The sequence below is a fragment of the Tetranychus urticae genome, chromosome 2 (assembly GCF_039701765.1).
Source record: "Tetranychus urticae isolate SD_2017Ah chromosome 2, NJAU_TeUrti_SD_1.0, whole genome shotgun sequence".
In the NCBI taxonomy this organism is placed as follows: Eukaryota; Metazoa; Arthropoda; class Arachnida; order Trombidiformes; family Tetranychidae; genus Tetranychus; species Tetranychus urticae.
The window spans coordinates 916,677-933,488 of NC_142959.1; the positions used below are offsets into that span (position 1 = coordinate 916,677).

Here is a 16,812-nt window from a genome sequence, read left to right on the forward strand (position 1 = left end):
TCGGAAAACTGAGAAGGAAACGGAAGCGAGTAAACAGCAAGATTCAACTAAGGGAAAGTTTCTTAAGTGCAAACTGTAAAAAACTTAAAGCACTTGAAGTTGTTCAACTTAGCTCGGATATTGACAATTTAATTAATTTCATTGATCATTAGCGCTTTTTAATATACCAAAAATTTTGCACCAATTAAGATTGACTTTAAACAGTATTTATTCAATAAAAAATAGGAAAATACTCTTTTCTTTAGTTGATTAAAGCTAATAAGCTTTATGCTAAATAATCTGATTTTTGCTTAAATCTTATTAATTAGGTTAGTTTTCGAATCAGTAAATTAATTCAAACGTTTGTAATTCAAAGGATTAATTAATTTATTACTATTGACTATTGTGTTTCAATTTACGTGATGGACTGTTGGGAAATAGGTAAGAATTTAAAAGAGCAATGATGATTGTTTTAATCTTAATTAGGCTAAATTGCCTTAAATTTTATTATGGTTTCTAAATTAGTTCCAATGTGAGGTAGAATTGTTGTTTAAATGTTTATTAATAGTTAACTTCTAAATGATTAAATGTTTACTCACAATTAATTTCCAAATTTTGTTTATATGTTCAAAGTTAGTTAGGTTTGCCGCCAAACTCTTGGCCAAATCAAATTGTCTTTCTTCTTCTTCTTCTGATCATATGTTGCTAGTAAAAAGTCAAAAGTTTAATCTTATTAAGTTTGGCTGTATTCTTTATGTAAATGATGTTTCTTTTTAAGTTTAATAGATCTGATACAAATTTTGACTTATAATAAGTGTCCAGCTATTTGTTGTGATTCCTACTTATCGTTACAATTATCATTATGCTTGTATTTAACTGTCTAATGTCAAACCATTTGCCTCATATATTTACTCATTTCCTTTTCTTGTTATGAAAATTTTTCTACAGCACTCAAATGATTAGATCTGATGCGATTTATAGCTGTTTAGCTTAATTTCTTTTACTTTTGTGTATGTTCTTTCACCCTACTACACCCTGACCAATCAACTTGTTTGATTAGACACAAGTCTCTCAATGGAGTTTGAAGTAACTAGTCAAAATGGTTCATCTGAAGCAAGTGGTTCGCCGGTTTCCACAATTCCAACTGAAACTATGGATCACGTACCTGATGTTAATAACGATCCTAAACAAAATGAGCCAGAAGCCGAGCCTGTCCGGGGTTTGGAACTGATCTATCGAGTAGCTTCCGAGCTTGCCGCTCGAATAGCAGAAGAGAAAAGATACGAAGGCATTATCAAACCGTGCTCAGTCAATGTTCAAAGAATAACTGATGTATCTAATTTTAGAATAATCAAGGATCCAGATAGAATCTTGCAAGAAACAGAAAAGACATCAGATACTGTGATTATACCAAATGGACAACCCCCTCTATTTAACCAAGCTACTACAACCACAGAGCCTACAAATATGCACATTGATTTAACTGATTCTGACGATGAAGAAGAAATGGTATTACCTTCAGAAGGGATGGATATTCAAAACGACTGTGAAATTTTACAAGAAAAAACTGTATGTATTTCCATCTTTTCTCCCCTTCTTCATTACCAATAGCCATAATGTTAATGTTGTTTTTTTACTCCTCTTCACAGACTTATTTTTGCGTTTTCTGTCCTCAAAAAAGTATTCAAGGAAGAGCTGCAGCCATTGAACACTATCAAGCCCATTTGGATTACTATCCTTACAAATGTATGATATGTTTAGAAGTGTTAACCAATCCGCAAAATCTGGTAAAGCATTTCCGCGCCGATCATACAGACGTAAAAACAGCAATATTCAAGAAAAAACTGATGCCTTGGGTATTGGACTGGATTGAAGCCTTTATTGATTCCCAGATGGGACCGAATAAGAAACGGAATTTCAAAATTGTAGCCTACTGTCCAGTTTGTGAGTCTAGTGAGAAAAAAGAAGATATTATCCAAATTCCCCCCAATTTTGTTCAACCAAGAAAACAGTTTATTCATATCTACAAGCATCTTCTTTATGAGCCTTATGTGTGTAAAATTTGTAATCAAACAGGAAAAAAATTTTCTATTAGTGATTTCGACGATCGTGCATACGAGCATATCTTAAAAAATCATCCAGAAGCTGAAGATCTTCTATTGACACAAGTTTATCAAAAACTCAATTACATTAAACCACTGGAAGGATTTATAATCCACTATTTAAGTTCTATGGGAGTCTCTACTAGAAGAAGATTTCCAGAAAAAATACCACATTTTGTTAGAAATAAATTCAAAGCTAAACACGAAGCAAAGGAAAAGGAAAAGGAAAAGTTAATTGCAGATAAAGATTCAATTAAACCAGTGACATTGGGAGATTTGGTTAATCAAAGTTCTTCAACCAGTTTACAAAGCAATCATACAAACCACTCCTTCAATGGACAGTCTATTCTTAAGTCTGATAAACCAATGGTATCTAATCAAGTCATGACTAATGCACAAAGTTTTCAAAACACTCCATCAACCAAAGCTGCCATCACGACAAATAAGAATGTTACTTTTCCTAGCCCACCAGAAAGAATGATGTTTTCTCCGACTAAGGTAATCTCAACTCAAAACAATATCTCAACTGTACCTGTTCAAAACTGTTTCACCATAACTCAATTCAACCCTATCCTACCTTCATTAACTAATAATGGAAATGTGCTTAACCATCCACAACCTTTGCTAATTTCTAAATACCAACAGCCTACCGTTATCACATTACCGTGTGGTCAACTCATGGTCAGAAACTCGGCCCCCAACACTCCTGTTAATTTAAATCAATCCGCAAGTTTACTTAAGATTAGTCCTAGATCAAGTTCGATCAATCTAACTTTGAATACTTCAAAACCTCCACAAATAGTCTCTCCGTCGTCTTCAATCCCTAATCAACATCAACAGCTCAATACACCAGTTACAATCCAAATTTTCCCTGACGTTGAAACCATCGCTGACAATCCAATCATGAAACCAAAGGTATTTTTCTAATTTTTCAGTTATAAATATTCAAATTTTATTTTTCTTTTTTTATTACAGAATGGTGATTTTGTTAAAGGCAAATACCTGTGTATATTTTGTAAAGAATCCATCTACTTTGAAACTTATGAAGAAGCGCTATTCCATTTTTCAAGGCATTTGAATTACTTTCCTGTTAACTGTTTACTTTGCTTGAAAAAGTTTCAAGATATAAACTCGATCAATCAACATTTCATTCTTAACCATAACCATGATAGAGTGTGTGATGATGGTGATACCTGTTCTCCGTTACTTTATTACATCGATCAAAAAGCTGAGACAGAAAAATGGATCGAGGAAAACTTACGTTACCAAATTATCGGAGAGATGATTAGAATAATTGATCCGGATATGGCCCCATATTGTCCCGTCTGTCGTAGTATTTTGAATACCATTCCTCCTCACGATAAGCCACTTGTGCCACATATTGATGTTGTCCGATCCCACATTAACCATCATCTCAATTACAAGCCATACGAGTGCTTTCTGTGTAATCAAGGTGAACCTAGCATATCGGTGCGGTTCCCTTCGATTGGTGAGGCAGCGTTGAAACATCTACGCGATTATCATGGCTATACTCCAAATCTAGTTGAGTTGGTGAAGGAATTTTTCATTTTCAAACCAATAGCTGGTTTGGAAAATTTCATCAAAAGTTTCCTCATTAGCGATTATTACACGATCGCTAATCAATTTTTGAGGACTCGAGATGGACGATCATCCTTACCAACCGGAATTCCAGTTGCTAGTCCTCAAATTCCAAGACAGACCAGGACCTATGCTAGACCGAACGATTTAAATAAGCGTTTTTCCGACGTCGCAGGGCCACCCGAAGCTTCAACACCATTACAACACAAGCAATATAAAAATATATTGGCTTGCTATCATTGCAAGCAGATCGTTTCTGGGCCACAGGAACTGCATTCGCATACGAAGAGCAAGCATCCTAACTCATCGATAGCTGCTTATGCATTACCAGCCACAAATGGTTATTAAATTCTCGCTAATTTTGTTTTCTATATTAAATTTATGACGAATGACAATTTATTATTGTAAAATAATGCAATGTGTATTGTACTAATGATAAAGCCAGTAAATAAAGCCACTTGCAGACTTAATTAAATTTGCAATAGTTCAACATATTTAGCTAAATCACAAATGGTGATGCTTCTAGACAATAATTAACCAATGAGATCAAAAAATAATTCACCAATTTGTTAATACAGTATTGCCTTGAGTTTTTTGCCTTTTTGGAGTGCTGACATCTATGTGAACTACAGGGGGAAACAATTAAATTTGCAGCTTAAACAATTAGTCCACTCGAATGACTCCCCCTGAAGGGGAAAGGGTTGAAAAGCTAAAGGGGAATCACTAGACTGTATTAATTGTTTAAACTGCAAATTTAATTGTTTCCCCCTGTAGTTCACATAGATGTCAGCACTCCAAAAAGGCAAAAAACTCAAGGCAATACTGTATTCTGATAATTGTGCTAATTTTATTTATTTAAACCGAAATACGAAGGCGCCTTGAAAGAAAATTGCACGTTGCTATGACAACTTTAAACTTCAATTTTGTCTTTGGTCGGTCACCACGTGAAACTAAACATTTGGATACAACATTTTGTGTTTCACAAGTGACAATTAAAACGACGTACAAATAATTATATTTTTATGTCAATTGTGATAAGATTCACTCAACTAACTATCTAACCTGGGTAAGTTTTTTATTCTTCATCACTCTTACTATTTTGAGCTCTTTTCCAATTCTCTTTATTTACTATTTCCTTCCATCCATTTTAGGATTTAATCTGATGCAAAAAGAAACATGAAGAATAAAATAAGAATAGCTCCGAAAGCTACCAAGGGTAAAGGTAATCGATGGAGAAAAGGACAGAGCAGTAATTGTAATGCTTCAACTAAAAAGTTCCGCCAACAAGTGAATTTGATGAACCCTTTCTCCAAAAATTCAGCTGGGTGTGATGATTTTGAAGCTCTAAGACTTGACCAGCTAAGTGTAAGTGGTCGGCCGTTGCATGATAAGGAAAATATGGAAACAAAATCCATTTCAATGGATGTTGACCAAGAGTCAGTTGGCAGCTGTAATACCTTTGCTTCAATCTATACCAATTGTACCAACGTCAGTTTCTCTAAGCTAATGGAGCAATGGAATCCTTCTTCTCTTTTGCATCGAGAGATGATTGCTATTTTAGCTACTGTGACTGAGACTATAAAAGAAAAAAGCGGCACTGAAAGTGAGACTGAATACTTTGCTATTTTGGTCACTTTGCTTGAAACCACTGAGAAAGAAGAGACTTTGGCTGCCATCGCCTATCTACTGAGTATGGTCATCAAGAAACTTCCTGAAGAAGTTAAAAAGATCAAGTTTGCAGAAATAAGTCACGTTTTCACATCAACGATTGTTTCTCATCGAGAAAAAACAAATGGTTATTTGTTGATAAGTTTAATTCGATGCCTATGTGAACTTATAAAAAGTCAAGAGAAACATGTGATGAAATTAGTTCCAACTTTGGAGGTTTATCAAGTTCTTCTCGATTTGACTTTGGATAGCAAGCCGAAAATCCGCAGAGCTGCTCACAGATCTATTGTCAGCATACTTAAAGCGAGTAAAATCGTTTATGAAAATTCTGAGCATCATGTCTTGGCGCCGAAAACTGCTGAATTTTGCATACGAAAAATTAAAGACACAAGTACTGACAACATTAATGATGCTTTACATATGATAAATTTAATGAAAGATATAATCACTATTTTGCCAGCTGGAGCGCTTGAAGAGTGTTGCATCACTGCACTTCGAGCTATGAGCATCGGTAATGCCTTATTGATCAATGGAAGCTTGTCAGTTTTCTTGCAATTATTTAGCTCCTCTTCGCCACTTCGAGAATTAAAACCGGATCTAAATATCAAGCTGATAAATAACTTACACGTTAAATGTCCAAGTTACACCGACTCTCAACTTCTCACCTTGTGGATAAATGTCATGAAAGAAGGTTATTTGAGTCTTTACTCGCTCGACAAAACAAAATGCTTAGGAATGCTCGCAACGTTTTTCAATTCAACTTTACCTTGTTTCATACAAAGTGACTCCAAAATCGTCCATATTAATTTATCGACTGCACTTCAACAAATCATTCAATCTATACTTTCACCATCTTTATTCGAATTGGATGGAAAAGTTTTATCCAATATCATGGATGATTTTGAAAAAGGGTTATCTTTCAAGTATCAAAATGCTTGGGGATATATTTGTAACATAATTGGAACGTTGATGGAACACATTGGCAAACAAGCACCCAACTTGGTTTCTCGTTTTATCGAAATACTAAAGAACCTTCGTGAAGGCTACAATACCAAATTTTTGGGTGATATTGATAGTGCTTTAAGCAAAGCTATCAAATTTATTGGTCCCGAAGTGATACTTAGTATAGTGCCCATTCAACAGGACCTCCTTGGCAGCACTCAATTTGCTCATGATTGGCTATTACCATTACTCCGTGATAATATCGAAAAATCAGAGCTTGGTATATTTAAAAAGCATTTCGTTCCACTTGCAAATGCAATCGAAATAAAAATGAAAAAAATGGAAAAAGAGAAAAAAGCAAAATTGGTTAAACTATATTCAGCTATATACAATCAAATTTGGTCTCTTCTACCTTCGTTTTGTCGCAATCCAACTGATATTGGACTTTTCAATGTAGAATTTGCTAAGCTCATAAACAAGAAAATTATGGAGAATGCTAATATTAGAGGCCACTGTTTAGCTGCTCTTCGTAATTTGATTACAACTACGTCAGAAAAAGAACTTGGCACTATAAAATCTTTTGCCAAAAGATATCTCGCATCTTTCTTTCAACTATACACTAATCCTGATATTAATGGCTCTGGAACTGAAGATGGTGCACGAATTTACGAAACTGCACGGGTTTACCTGACCATTACAAATGAAGAAGTTCGTAACCATTATTGTCTGGAGATCATTAATAACTTAAAGGGATTTGATAAACTTGACGAAAATAATGTCAAGACTAGAAATTATCTATTGGATCTATTGTTATTATTCATCCCCTATTTAAAATCAGCAGAGGAAATCAAGTTAATCTACCAAGACATCATCCTTCCTGCTATTCAAAAATTAAATAATAAACCCAATGAAAAATCATCTTTGAAAAAGGTGTATCGATTGGTCCAGGAAATCTGTAGCAATGAACACTGTAAAGAGTTTATTTCATCCCTCAACATTGATGTGATAAAAATGTTGATTGGATTATTTGAATCAAGTCCGGATCAAATCAAATACTTGCCTGTTAATTCGATAAGTATTTTATGTGAAAAGGGAATTATTCAATTGGAGAAGAAAAATATCAATGATATTTTAAAAGTGATTATTGATTGTGTTGCAACTGGAAGGAAAAAATGTAAAAAAGCTGGATTTACCTTACTCATCAACCTCCCTTCGTATTTCAACAATAATACAACTTTTGTCCAACAAAGCCTGGTAAATCTTATCTCTATTTTCAATAAAGACCTTAAGCCTGCCGAGATTTTGGTTCTGGGACGTGGAATATTAGAGCTGAATCAGGAAGAGTTGGCCAATGATGTTAGAAGTAAATTGTTCCAGTTCTTAGATTTATTGAAAAATGAACAAAGATCCATCGTCAAAGCTGTTTTCCAAATCCTCAATTTGTGGATTAAAACAACTAACAAAGAAGAGCTGTCCCATTCTGTTTATAACATCGTAATATCACTCAACACTTTGAGCGAAAATCACAAGAAAGCTTTCCGACGTGAAGTTAAGATTATTCTTTCTAAACTTGTTCGCAAGTTTGGATATGATATGATCTCCAGGTTTGTTCCTGAAGTGTATAGTAAAGTATTGAGAAACATCCGGAAATTGGAAGCGCGCAAAGCCCGTTCGAAAAACTCTAATGAAGTTGACGATGATGAAAGTGAAATCACTACCACAACAACGCATAAATCAACCAAGTCTATGACTGATATTTTATCTGATGATTCAGATAGCGATGATTTGTATGACGAAGATGACAACAGAACTCAAGCCTCCTCAAGAAGATCGAAAAAGAAGCGCTCTCAAACTTTCATTGAAGAGAGAGCAGATGAAGAAGAAATTCTTGATTTAATGGCTCCAGATATTAATAAAAGAATACATTCTTCTAATCCATCGAGAAACAATTCTTCAAGATCCACTAAAAAGGAACCTTTCCCAATGACAGAGGATGGAAAACTCATAATCGACTTTAAAGATTCTCGTGGATCTAAGAGGAAGAGAGATGATGATGACGATGTTGATGAAGACCTTGACGAAAATAATGAAGACGATGATGATCGATTAACTATGACCAATGTCTCCAGAACATCTAAAACTTCAAAATCATCTAAAATATCTAAAGTATCTAAGATGTCAAAGACTTCAAAAGCTTCTCAAGATAGAGCTAGTTATAAACATGGAGGAAAAGGTATCCACAGACCGATTAAGAAAAGAAAAACTGGAATTAAAGGAGTCAAAACAGGGGAAGAATTCAAAGCCAAAAAGGCAGGAGGTGACATCAAGAGGAAAGATGGACCTGATCCGTTTGCGTATGTTCCGTTGAATGGAGCTTTATTAAATCGAAGAAAAAAGAACAAATTCAAAGGCTATTTTAATAAGCTAATTACATCAAAAGGCAAATCTGAAAAACAGAATCAATAAGATAAAATAAAATAATGTAAAGCTTTTGTTGGTATCATTAAAAAATATGTGAATTCAATTTAATTGTCTTAAAATTTTTTGAATCTAAATAACCGCGTCTAAAAACTAGCAATGCACTCGATTAGCATGCAATATTTCGTTTGTTTATAACTCAACCAAGTTGGTTGATTAAGAAATTAGATAATTAACCAAAGGCTTTAGAATCAGTTTTAATTAGCAGAATAATAGATTATCTAATCGTTTATTCAGTCGGTATGATTTAGATACACAAAACTAAGCATAGCTACCTCCAATATTGAATACCTCCTTTGAATTTATAGATATTTTTTCATTGAGCAATGATGAACTAGTACATTTAAGACTAACTAAACTTAAATAATCAAAAGGCTCACATAATTGCATCGATCGCAGTAAAGTTCTAGACAAAGCTGATCAATGATCAGAAATTTTTTCCATGACGAAGAAATCAGAGCAAAATCGTTTTTTACAAATTGTTACTTATTGCAATACATTCAGACATTCAACATATTAATAATAACTGGGATTAGCTATGGATTTACTTGATCATCTTACTATCTTTTTTGTCGCTCTAGTAGTTTATTTCAGATTATAAGAGTTGAAAAAATGATTGTCTATTGAACAAGTAATAGTCTATAAATTGTGACGCAAAAAAAGCAATGTGAGAATGAAATTGAGTGTATAGAATGATTTGATGAAATGATCATCTCAGAACAAACATCATTTGAAACGCCAATTTGATATTTTAAATCAATAAAATGTCACCGAAAGAATCAAAGGTAAGCAAACCATGCATTTATCCATTTTAAAAGTTATGTTGAATGTTAAATTGAATGGTGAACTAACATGGAAAATTTTTTGGATAAAACAGGATGAAAGTCCATTTGCGAAAGCCTCGTTCTTCAGCCGCTTGCTGTTCATCTGGTATGATTCAATGGCGTATAAAGGCTACCGAAAGGCGCTTACACAATCGGATATGTGGCCTATGATAGAAGATCATCAAACTGCTTCGATTGTTAAAAAGACTGATCGATATTTTGAGCCGATCTTGAGTTCATCTAATGAACCAGCTAAAACTAAACCAGTACTTAAAGTTAATACCTTCAAAGTGTTGATCAAAGTATATTGGCCAATACTATTGTTCGGGTCGGTGTGTAAATTGATTTCTAGTTCCCTCGTGTTTGCGAATCCCCAGTTATTGGATGCTCTCTTAACATTCATTGTTTCCAATCAACCGATATGGAAAGGTTATGTTATTGCTTCACTTATGTTTGCGACTTCGCTCTTTCAATCCCTTTTGGATTCCCAATGTGAATTTTGGACTCAAGTAGCCTCAATGAAAATGAAATCAGCTTTGACCGCAACAATCTACAGAAAAGTAAGATGAAAAGCTAAATTATATGCAAGTTTAATTATAGTTTGTTTTTTGTTTGGTTTCTTAAATGATAAACAAAAAAAGAGCCTTCGATTGTCAAGTTTAGGTAGACGTAACAATACAACTGGTGAGGTGGTTAATCTGATGGCCGTTGACATCCAGCGTATTATTGCTTATATCAATATTGCTTCCCTCATGTTGTCTTCACCAATTCAATTAGTGATCACGATATACTTGTTATGGCGACAATTGGGTGTTTCGTCCTTTGCAGGTTTAGGTGCTATGCTTATCTTTATACCTTTCAATGGATTCTTTACAACTCGTTTTAAGAAATGCCAATCTCAGATTATGAAGGAAAAGGACGCTCGAAGTAAAATGATTAGCGAAATTTTGAATGGTATGAAAGTTTTGAAACTGTATGCATGGGAAGGCGCTTTTGGTGAAATTGTTGCGTCAATTAGAAGAAAAGAAATCAAGATTCTGAGATTCCAATCCATTTGGCTAGCACTTATTTTCTTTGCACTCGGTTGTGGACCTTTTCTGGTGAGTTTTAATTTAAAATATTGGTTGTAACCCAAAAGAGCTCTAGTTAAATTCAAATAACTGATTCAACACACGAACAAATATGCTTAAGTCTAGAAAAGTGATTGAATTTACTCGAGAATGTAAACATTAGCGCTGAAGAACAGTTTGCTTCGATCTGCACAAAATTTGCTTAATAAATCGACTCTTTTCAATCTTAAGCTCTTGTGAATCTACAATTTGGGTTTTAGGTTGTTGCTGAAAAGAAACAATTAACACACTCATTCACAAGTTGGCAGAAATGAGCTTAAGTTGGTAAAAATGAATTTCTTTCAAACTTAGACGATGTAAGTTTGTTTGCACATAAAAACTGAATCAATTTATGCAATTTAAAAGTTTCTCTGATCGATAGTTATCACAAGAATCGAGTCCAAAGTTGAAACTTCGATCGCTTGTTGGAAGTTTATGGAAGAAGAGTTTTTCGTGAAACTCATTTTACCGGGGTAACTTTTGATGCTGAACAAGAAATAGTCCTTATTTTGAGAAATAAAATTTTCTTTTTTTCGTAAAACAACTAAGTTCGATTTTCATTTAAATCGACTTTTCTGGAGAACTAAATCAGTTAGAGAGCTGAAACTCAGTATCGGGCGATAAAAATGATTTGTTAACATCATGCATTGAATAATTTTTTCCCTTCATCAATAGTTCGCTTAAATTTGGTCATTGACCTAAAATTTTGAACCTCAATAGTTCGAGAATGGTATAACCTGAAATTATCATTCTTTAGCCAAACAATTGATTTTATTATGATCTATAATCTCACCAAATATTTAATCAATAAACAAACTAGAAATAAAGTTATAGCATTTCATTATTTATGTTATCAGTTTCTATTTGGTTAATAAAGTTAAATGGTTACTCAAACTTAAATCATCGATAAAACTATTAGCTGGAATTTTCTCCGATATTTATTTACGCCCTGTTATAAACCATAATAAAATCAATTGTTTGGCTAAAGAATGATAATTTCAGGTTATACCATTCTCGAACTATTGAGGTTCAAAATTTTAGGTCAATGACCAAATTTAAGCGAACTATTGATGAAGGGAAAAAATTATTCAATGCATGATGTTAACAAATCATTTTTATCGCCCGATACTGAGTTTCAGCTCTCTAACTGATTTAGTTCTCCAGAAAAGTCGATTTAAATGAAAATCGAACTTAGTTGTTTTACGAAAAAAAGAAAATTTTATTTCTCAAAATAAGGACTATTTCTTGTTCAGCATCAAAATTTACCAGGACAAAATGAGTTTCACAAAAAATACTGGGTCCATAAACGTACAACAAGCGGTCGAATTTTCAACTTTGGACTCGATTTTTGTGATAACTATCGATCAGAGAAACTTTTAAATTGCATTAATTGATTCAGTTTTTATGTGCAAACAAACTTACATCGTCTAAATTTGAATGAAAACAATTTTCGCTCGTTTTAGTCCATTTTTGTCAACTTTTTTTCAATTTGTGCTTAAATGAAACAATTGTGTTAAAATAAGTCTTTTTAGCAACAACCAGGTTTTAGTTGAAGTGTATTAAGTTGCTTTTGCATAAACCTTAAGATCATAATCATACAATTCTCGCCGTTCTTCGACTTTTATTTAACAGATTGCAGTTGTTAGCTTTGCAACTTATGTTCTAATCGACAAAAATCACATTCTTAATGCCAACAAAACCTTTGTTTCAATATCGTTGATCAATATCCTCAATGGACCATTAGCTATGCTTCCAATAGTTATTGCTTTTGGGGCTAACGTAAGTTAATAATGACCTTTCAATATAGCAACTAACAAATTGTACTCTAGTTTTTAATCGCAATCAGAAGGATAAATAACTACCTCGAAGGAGACGAACTCGATGCTAATGCTGTTCTACATAAACCTGATCCAATCAATGCAATAAACATCGAAGAGGCTTCTTTTTCTTGGTCTCCTGAAGAAGAGCCAGTTCTTAAAGACATTGACATGAAGTTCGAAAGAAATAAGTTGGTTGCAATTGTAGGGACTGTCGGTAGTGGCAAATCATCTTTGATATCAGCTATTTTGGGTGATTTGTACAAAAGCAAAGGATTGATCAATGTGGACGGGAAGATTGCTTATGTACCACAATCGGCTTGGATAATGAACTCAACAGTTCGCAGAAACATTCTGCTTGAGAATCCTTTTGTTAGAGATAAATATAATCCAGTTATTGACGCTTGTGCCTTGGATCCTGATTTTAAACTACTATCAGGTGGTGATGCCACCGAAATTGGTGAAAGAGGAATAAACATTTCTGGAGGACAGAAGCAGCGTATTTCAATCGCACGAGCAGTTTACTCTGACTCTGACATTTTTTTGTTAGATGATCCATTGTCTGCCGTCGATGCACATGTCGCAAAACATTTATTTGACAATGTCATTGGACCTGAAGGTTTGCTCAAAAACAAAACTCGACTTCTAGTGACACATAGGATAACCTTTTTAACCCAAGTTGACCAAATCATTGTAATGAAAGATGGCAAAATCTATGAAAGTGGAACTTATTCTGATCTAATGGCTAAAAAGGGTGAATTCGCTGATTTTATCGCCCAATATTCGAAGGAAGAAAACAATGAAGAAGAAAAAATAGACCAAATTTCTTCCAAAGAGTTAAACATTGCAAGACAAGTCTCAGTGACGAGATCAGATTCAATGCATTCACAAAGTGATACAACGTCGGTAGCTTTTACTAGAACAATATCAACTAACGGACTTGAACGATCAGATACGCAGACCACCTTTAAACTAACCGAGAGCGAATCTGTCGAGACTGGATCAGTAAAGTTAAAAGTATACTTAAAGTACTTCAAAGCTATCGGAGTGATGTCGTGTTTAGTCACAATTTTACTCTTCATGGCCACAAGTGGATTCAACTTAGGAACCAGTCTTTGGTTAACTTCATGGTCTGACGATTCTTTGGATCCTAATAAAATGAATGATACTGCACTTCGTAATAAAAGGCTTTCAGTTTATGCAGGCTTGGGATTTTCAGGAGCATTTTGTACTCTAATCAACACCATAATCATGAATTTTGCTACCATTGCCGGTGCTCGTTGGATCTATGAAAAAATGTTATCTCGTTTAATCCAAGCCCCAATGTCATGGTTTGATACAACACCATTAGGAAGGATTATTAATCGTTTCACTAAAGATATCGACACAGCGGATACACTGATTTATTATAATCTTAATGTCCTTATGAACCAATTTTTCCGAGCAATTCTATCAATCGTAATCATTTGTTTGGAAACTCCATTTTTAATCATTTTTATATTCGTTCTTGGTTTCATCTACATAATTGTGCAGGTAAGTTTATTCAATTATGATCTACTTATTCGAGAATATCATTAATTAATGTTTTATTATTTCAGAAATTTTACATCGCCAGTTCTCGACAATTAAGACGTATTGAAGCAGTTACAGGATCTCCGATTTTCTCTCATTTTTCAGAGACAATTTCTGGATCAACTTCCATACGAGCTTATGGAGTGGAACAGAATTTCATCGATGAAATGAACAAAAGAGTTGACACTAATAATGGCGCTTATTTCCCCAATCTTGCAGCAAATCGATGGTTAGCCATTAGACTTGAACTGCTAGGTAACATTATTGTTACTTTAACAGCAATTTTTGCTGTAGTCAATCGAGGTAAATCAAGTCCTGGAGCAACTGGTCTTTCAATAAGTTATGCTTTACAAATTACAACCATTCTTAATATGCTTATCCGAGCCGTTTCTGATATTGAAACCAACATTGTATCGATTGAGCGTTGTTTGGAGTATACAAAAATGCCGATCGAAGTAAGTTTAACTTTTTATTGTCAAAGTTTAATCTAATTTGATTGTTTTTTAGGCACCTTGGGTTATACCAGAGCACAGACCATACGAGTCATGGCCTGAAAAAGGACAAATTGTATTTAGAAACTATTCGGCTCGATATCGTCCTGGTCTTGATTTGGTGTTGAAAGATATTGTTTGTGTCATAAAATCTAATGAAAAGGTTGGAATAGTTGGTCGAACTGGTGCTGGGAAGTCATCATTAACATTGGCTTTGTTTCGTTTGATTGAACCAACTGTTGGAACTATTATAATCGATGGAGAAAATATAACTAAAATGGGGCTTCATGATCTTCGATCTCGACTTACTGTGATACCTCAGGATCCAGTGCTTTTCTCGGGTTCTTTCAGACGTAACTTTGATCCTTTCGATATTTACACTGATGCTGAGATTTGGAAGGCGCTGGATCAGGCTCATTTGAAGGTTTTTGTCAGCAAATTGGATAAAGGTTTAGATCATGAAATTACTGAAGGTGGGGAAAATTTGAGCATAGGTCAAAGACAATTGGTCTGTTTAACCCGAGCTCTTCTTCGTAAAACCAAGATTCTTGTACTTGATGAGGCTACAGCTGCAGTTGACGTTGAAACGGATGAATTGATACAGCAAACAATTCGTAAGGAGTTTGCCGATTGTACTATTGTAACCATTGCTCATCGATTTAACACAATTTTAGATTATGATAAGATCATTGTTATGGACAAAGGGCAGATAATTGAATACGATTCCCCGCAAAGTTTACTCCATAATGATCGCTCTGTTTTTTATTCAATGGCAAAAGATTCTAAGCTTATATGATTTAACTGTTACATTTAAAGAGACAAAATAAATTATCGAACATAATTTCATCACAATTTAATTTTGACGAATTAAGTTAAACACTTAACAAATTATTTATTGAAAATAAATAAAATTTGGACAACAGAATGACAAATCTCTGTGTGCTCTTCGATCTCATTTTGTCAATCACTAAGCAATTAAATATCTTCGATGGCTGTTGCTTGGCTGAAGGGTGTTTCTGTAGTTTGGACTGTTGAGGCATTCCTTCAATTAACCATAAAAATGATTAAATAATCACATCTTTTTGAGATTTTCATTACATTTTAAAACAGCCTTACAAAATAATCAGTGTGATAAGTCGATGAAATAATAAATTGTATTTTCATCTATGATAATAATGGCTATCAAGAGTGACAAAAACACCCTTTAGGTTGTTAACTCAATATTTTTTAGGTTCATCAGCTCTCAATTTAGCAAAAGTTATCGTTAAAAGTTGGTTAAAATATTATTTGGTTTTTTCATTAAATTTCTGGTTTTATAAATCCTTTGCAATATTTTGAAAATGACTTCAAAATTTATTTGTGTTTTATTATTTGGGTTATTCATCAATTATGTTTATGCTGATGAAGTCGAGACCCTTACAGTTGATGTAACCGAAGTGGGTGATACGTTTGTATCAATGAATATAATCGCACCTTCACATTTGAATTACACTTACTTCGAAGGAATTAATGTTCAATATTTACTCCAAGGAGGTGAAAAACAAGAAGGTAAGATATATTAATATACTTTTATTATAATATTATTGAATTCAATACTCATACATAAATTATCTTTTGAATGAAATAAGCAGAGCTTATTGCAGTAAATGACAGACGTAAAGTCAAAAACATAAGAGTCAACCATCTTGAACCGAATAGTCATTACATTTTAAACGTTTCTGCTAAATATGGTGATGTATATTTGGCCAACTCTAAAGGAGATATTGAAGTTACCATGAAGGCTGCAGCACCGAAAAGTGCTCTAGTTAAAGAGATCAAATTACAACTGAATGGACAAAATGTTGCCACTTATCACATCCAAGTAGATCGGGTAAATTTCATTGAAAAATCCCAACAGTGAAACGAGTTAATAACCAATATTTTCTTCTTTCATTAGATAATTGGAATCAATAAATTAGTAAATTGTGTAAGTGCAACAGTAGAAGTTTCATACAGCGATGTTTTCACTCTTAATTTGGTTTATGGTGAACGGTATTCAGTAAAAACATGGTACGTTGATACAGATGGTAGAGAGTCAGCCACGGTCACTTCTTACTATGTTTAATTTACGTTGGTTTAACCTTTTCTTGTGAACAAAATTCTGGATTGAAAATAGAAAATTAAAGTTAAAGATTTAAAACAAAATAATTATGTTATTTTTCTAATTTTACAATTTAAATCGTTTAACATTT

The 16,812-nt window shown here is 33.7% G+C and overlaps 4 protein-coding genes across 7 annotated transcripts; all 4 read left to right on the forward strand.

Annotated features, from left to right (window-relative positions):
* The first annotated feature begins 707 nt into the window (after nt 1–707).
* LOC107368702 (uncharacterized) lies at nt 708–4,155 on the forward strand. 3 transcript variants are annotated; one of them, XM_015936571.3, is made up of 4 exons: nt 708–1,548; nt 1,629–2,579; nt 2,727–2,996; nt 3,057–4,155. In XM_015936571.3, exons 1-4 carry the CDS (start codon nt 1,054–1,056, stop codon nt 4,026–4,028), a joined length of 2,688 nt encoding a protein of 895 aa, XP_015792057.2. In that variant the 5' UTR covers nt 708–1,053; the 3' UTR covers nt 4,029–4,155. The 3 variants fall into 3 exon arrangements, with proteins under 3 accessions (XP_015792057.2, XP_015792056.2, XP_015792058.2); XM_015936570.3 differs by having other exon boundaries at nt 1,629–2,996; XM_015936572.3 differs by lacking the exon at nt 2,727–2,996.
* Nucleotides 4,156–4,609: 454 nt separating this feature from the next.
* On the forward strand, nt 4,610–8,814 carry LOC107368704 (RRP12-like protein). The gene is made up of 2 exons (XM_015936573.3): nt 4,610–4,746; nt 4,832–8,814. The coding sequence occupies exon 2, from the start codon at nt 4,857–4,859 to the stop codon at nt 8,754–8,756; it is 3,900 nt and encodes a 1,299-aa protein (XP_015792059.2). The 5' UTR covers nt 4,610–4,746; nt 4,832–4,856; the 3' UTR covers nt 8,757–8,814.
* A 581-nt stretch (nt 8,815–9,395) lies between these two features.
* On the forward strand, nt 9,396–15,438 carry LOC107368705 (ATP-binding cassette sub-family C member 1). Its single transcript, XM_089268180.1, has 7 exons — nt 9,396–9,553; nt 9,646–10,152; nt 10,234–10,692; nt 12,334–12,480; nt 12,531–14,051; nt 14,117–14,545; nt 14,598–15,438. The coding sequence occupies exons 1-7, from the start codon at nt 9,533–9,535 to the stop codon at nt 15,375–15,377; spliced, it is 3,864 nt and encodes a 1,287-aa protein (XP_089124306.1). The 5' UTR covers nt 9,396–9,532; the 3' UTR covers nt 15,378–15,438.
* Nucleotides 15,439–15,836: 398 nt separating this feature from the next.
* Nucleotides 15,837–16,768, forward strand: LOC107368706 (uncharacterized). 2 transcript variants are annotated; one of them, XM_025162207.2, is made up of 3 exons: nt 15,837–16,129; nt 16,210–16,451; nt 16,518–16,768. In XM_025162207.2, exons 1-3 carry the CDS (start codon nt 15,922–15,924, stop codon nt 16,683–16,685), a joined length of 618 nt encoding a protein of 205 aa, XP_025017975.1. In that variant the 5' UTR covers nt 15,837–15,921; the 3' UTR covers nt 16,686–16,768. The 2 variants fall into 2 exon arrangements, with proteins under 2 accessions (XP_025017975.1, XP_015792061.1); XM_015936575.3 differs by having other exon boundaries at nt 16,213–16,451.
* Nucleotides 16,769–16,812: the final 44 nt, after the last annotated feature.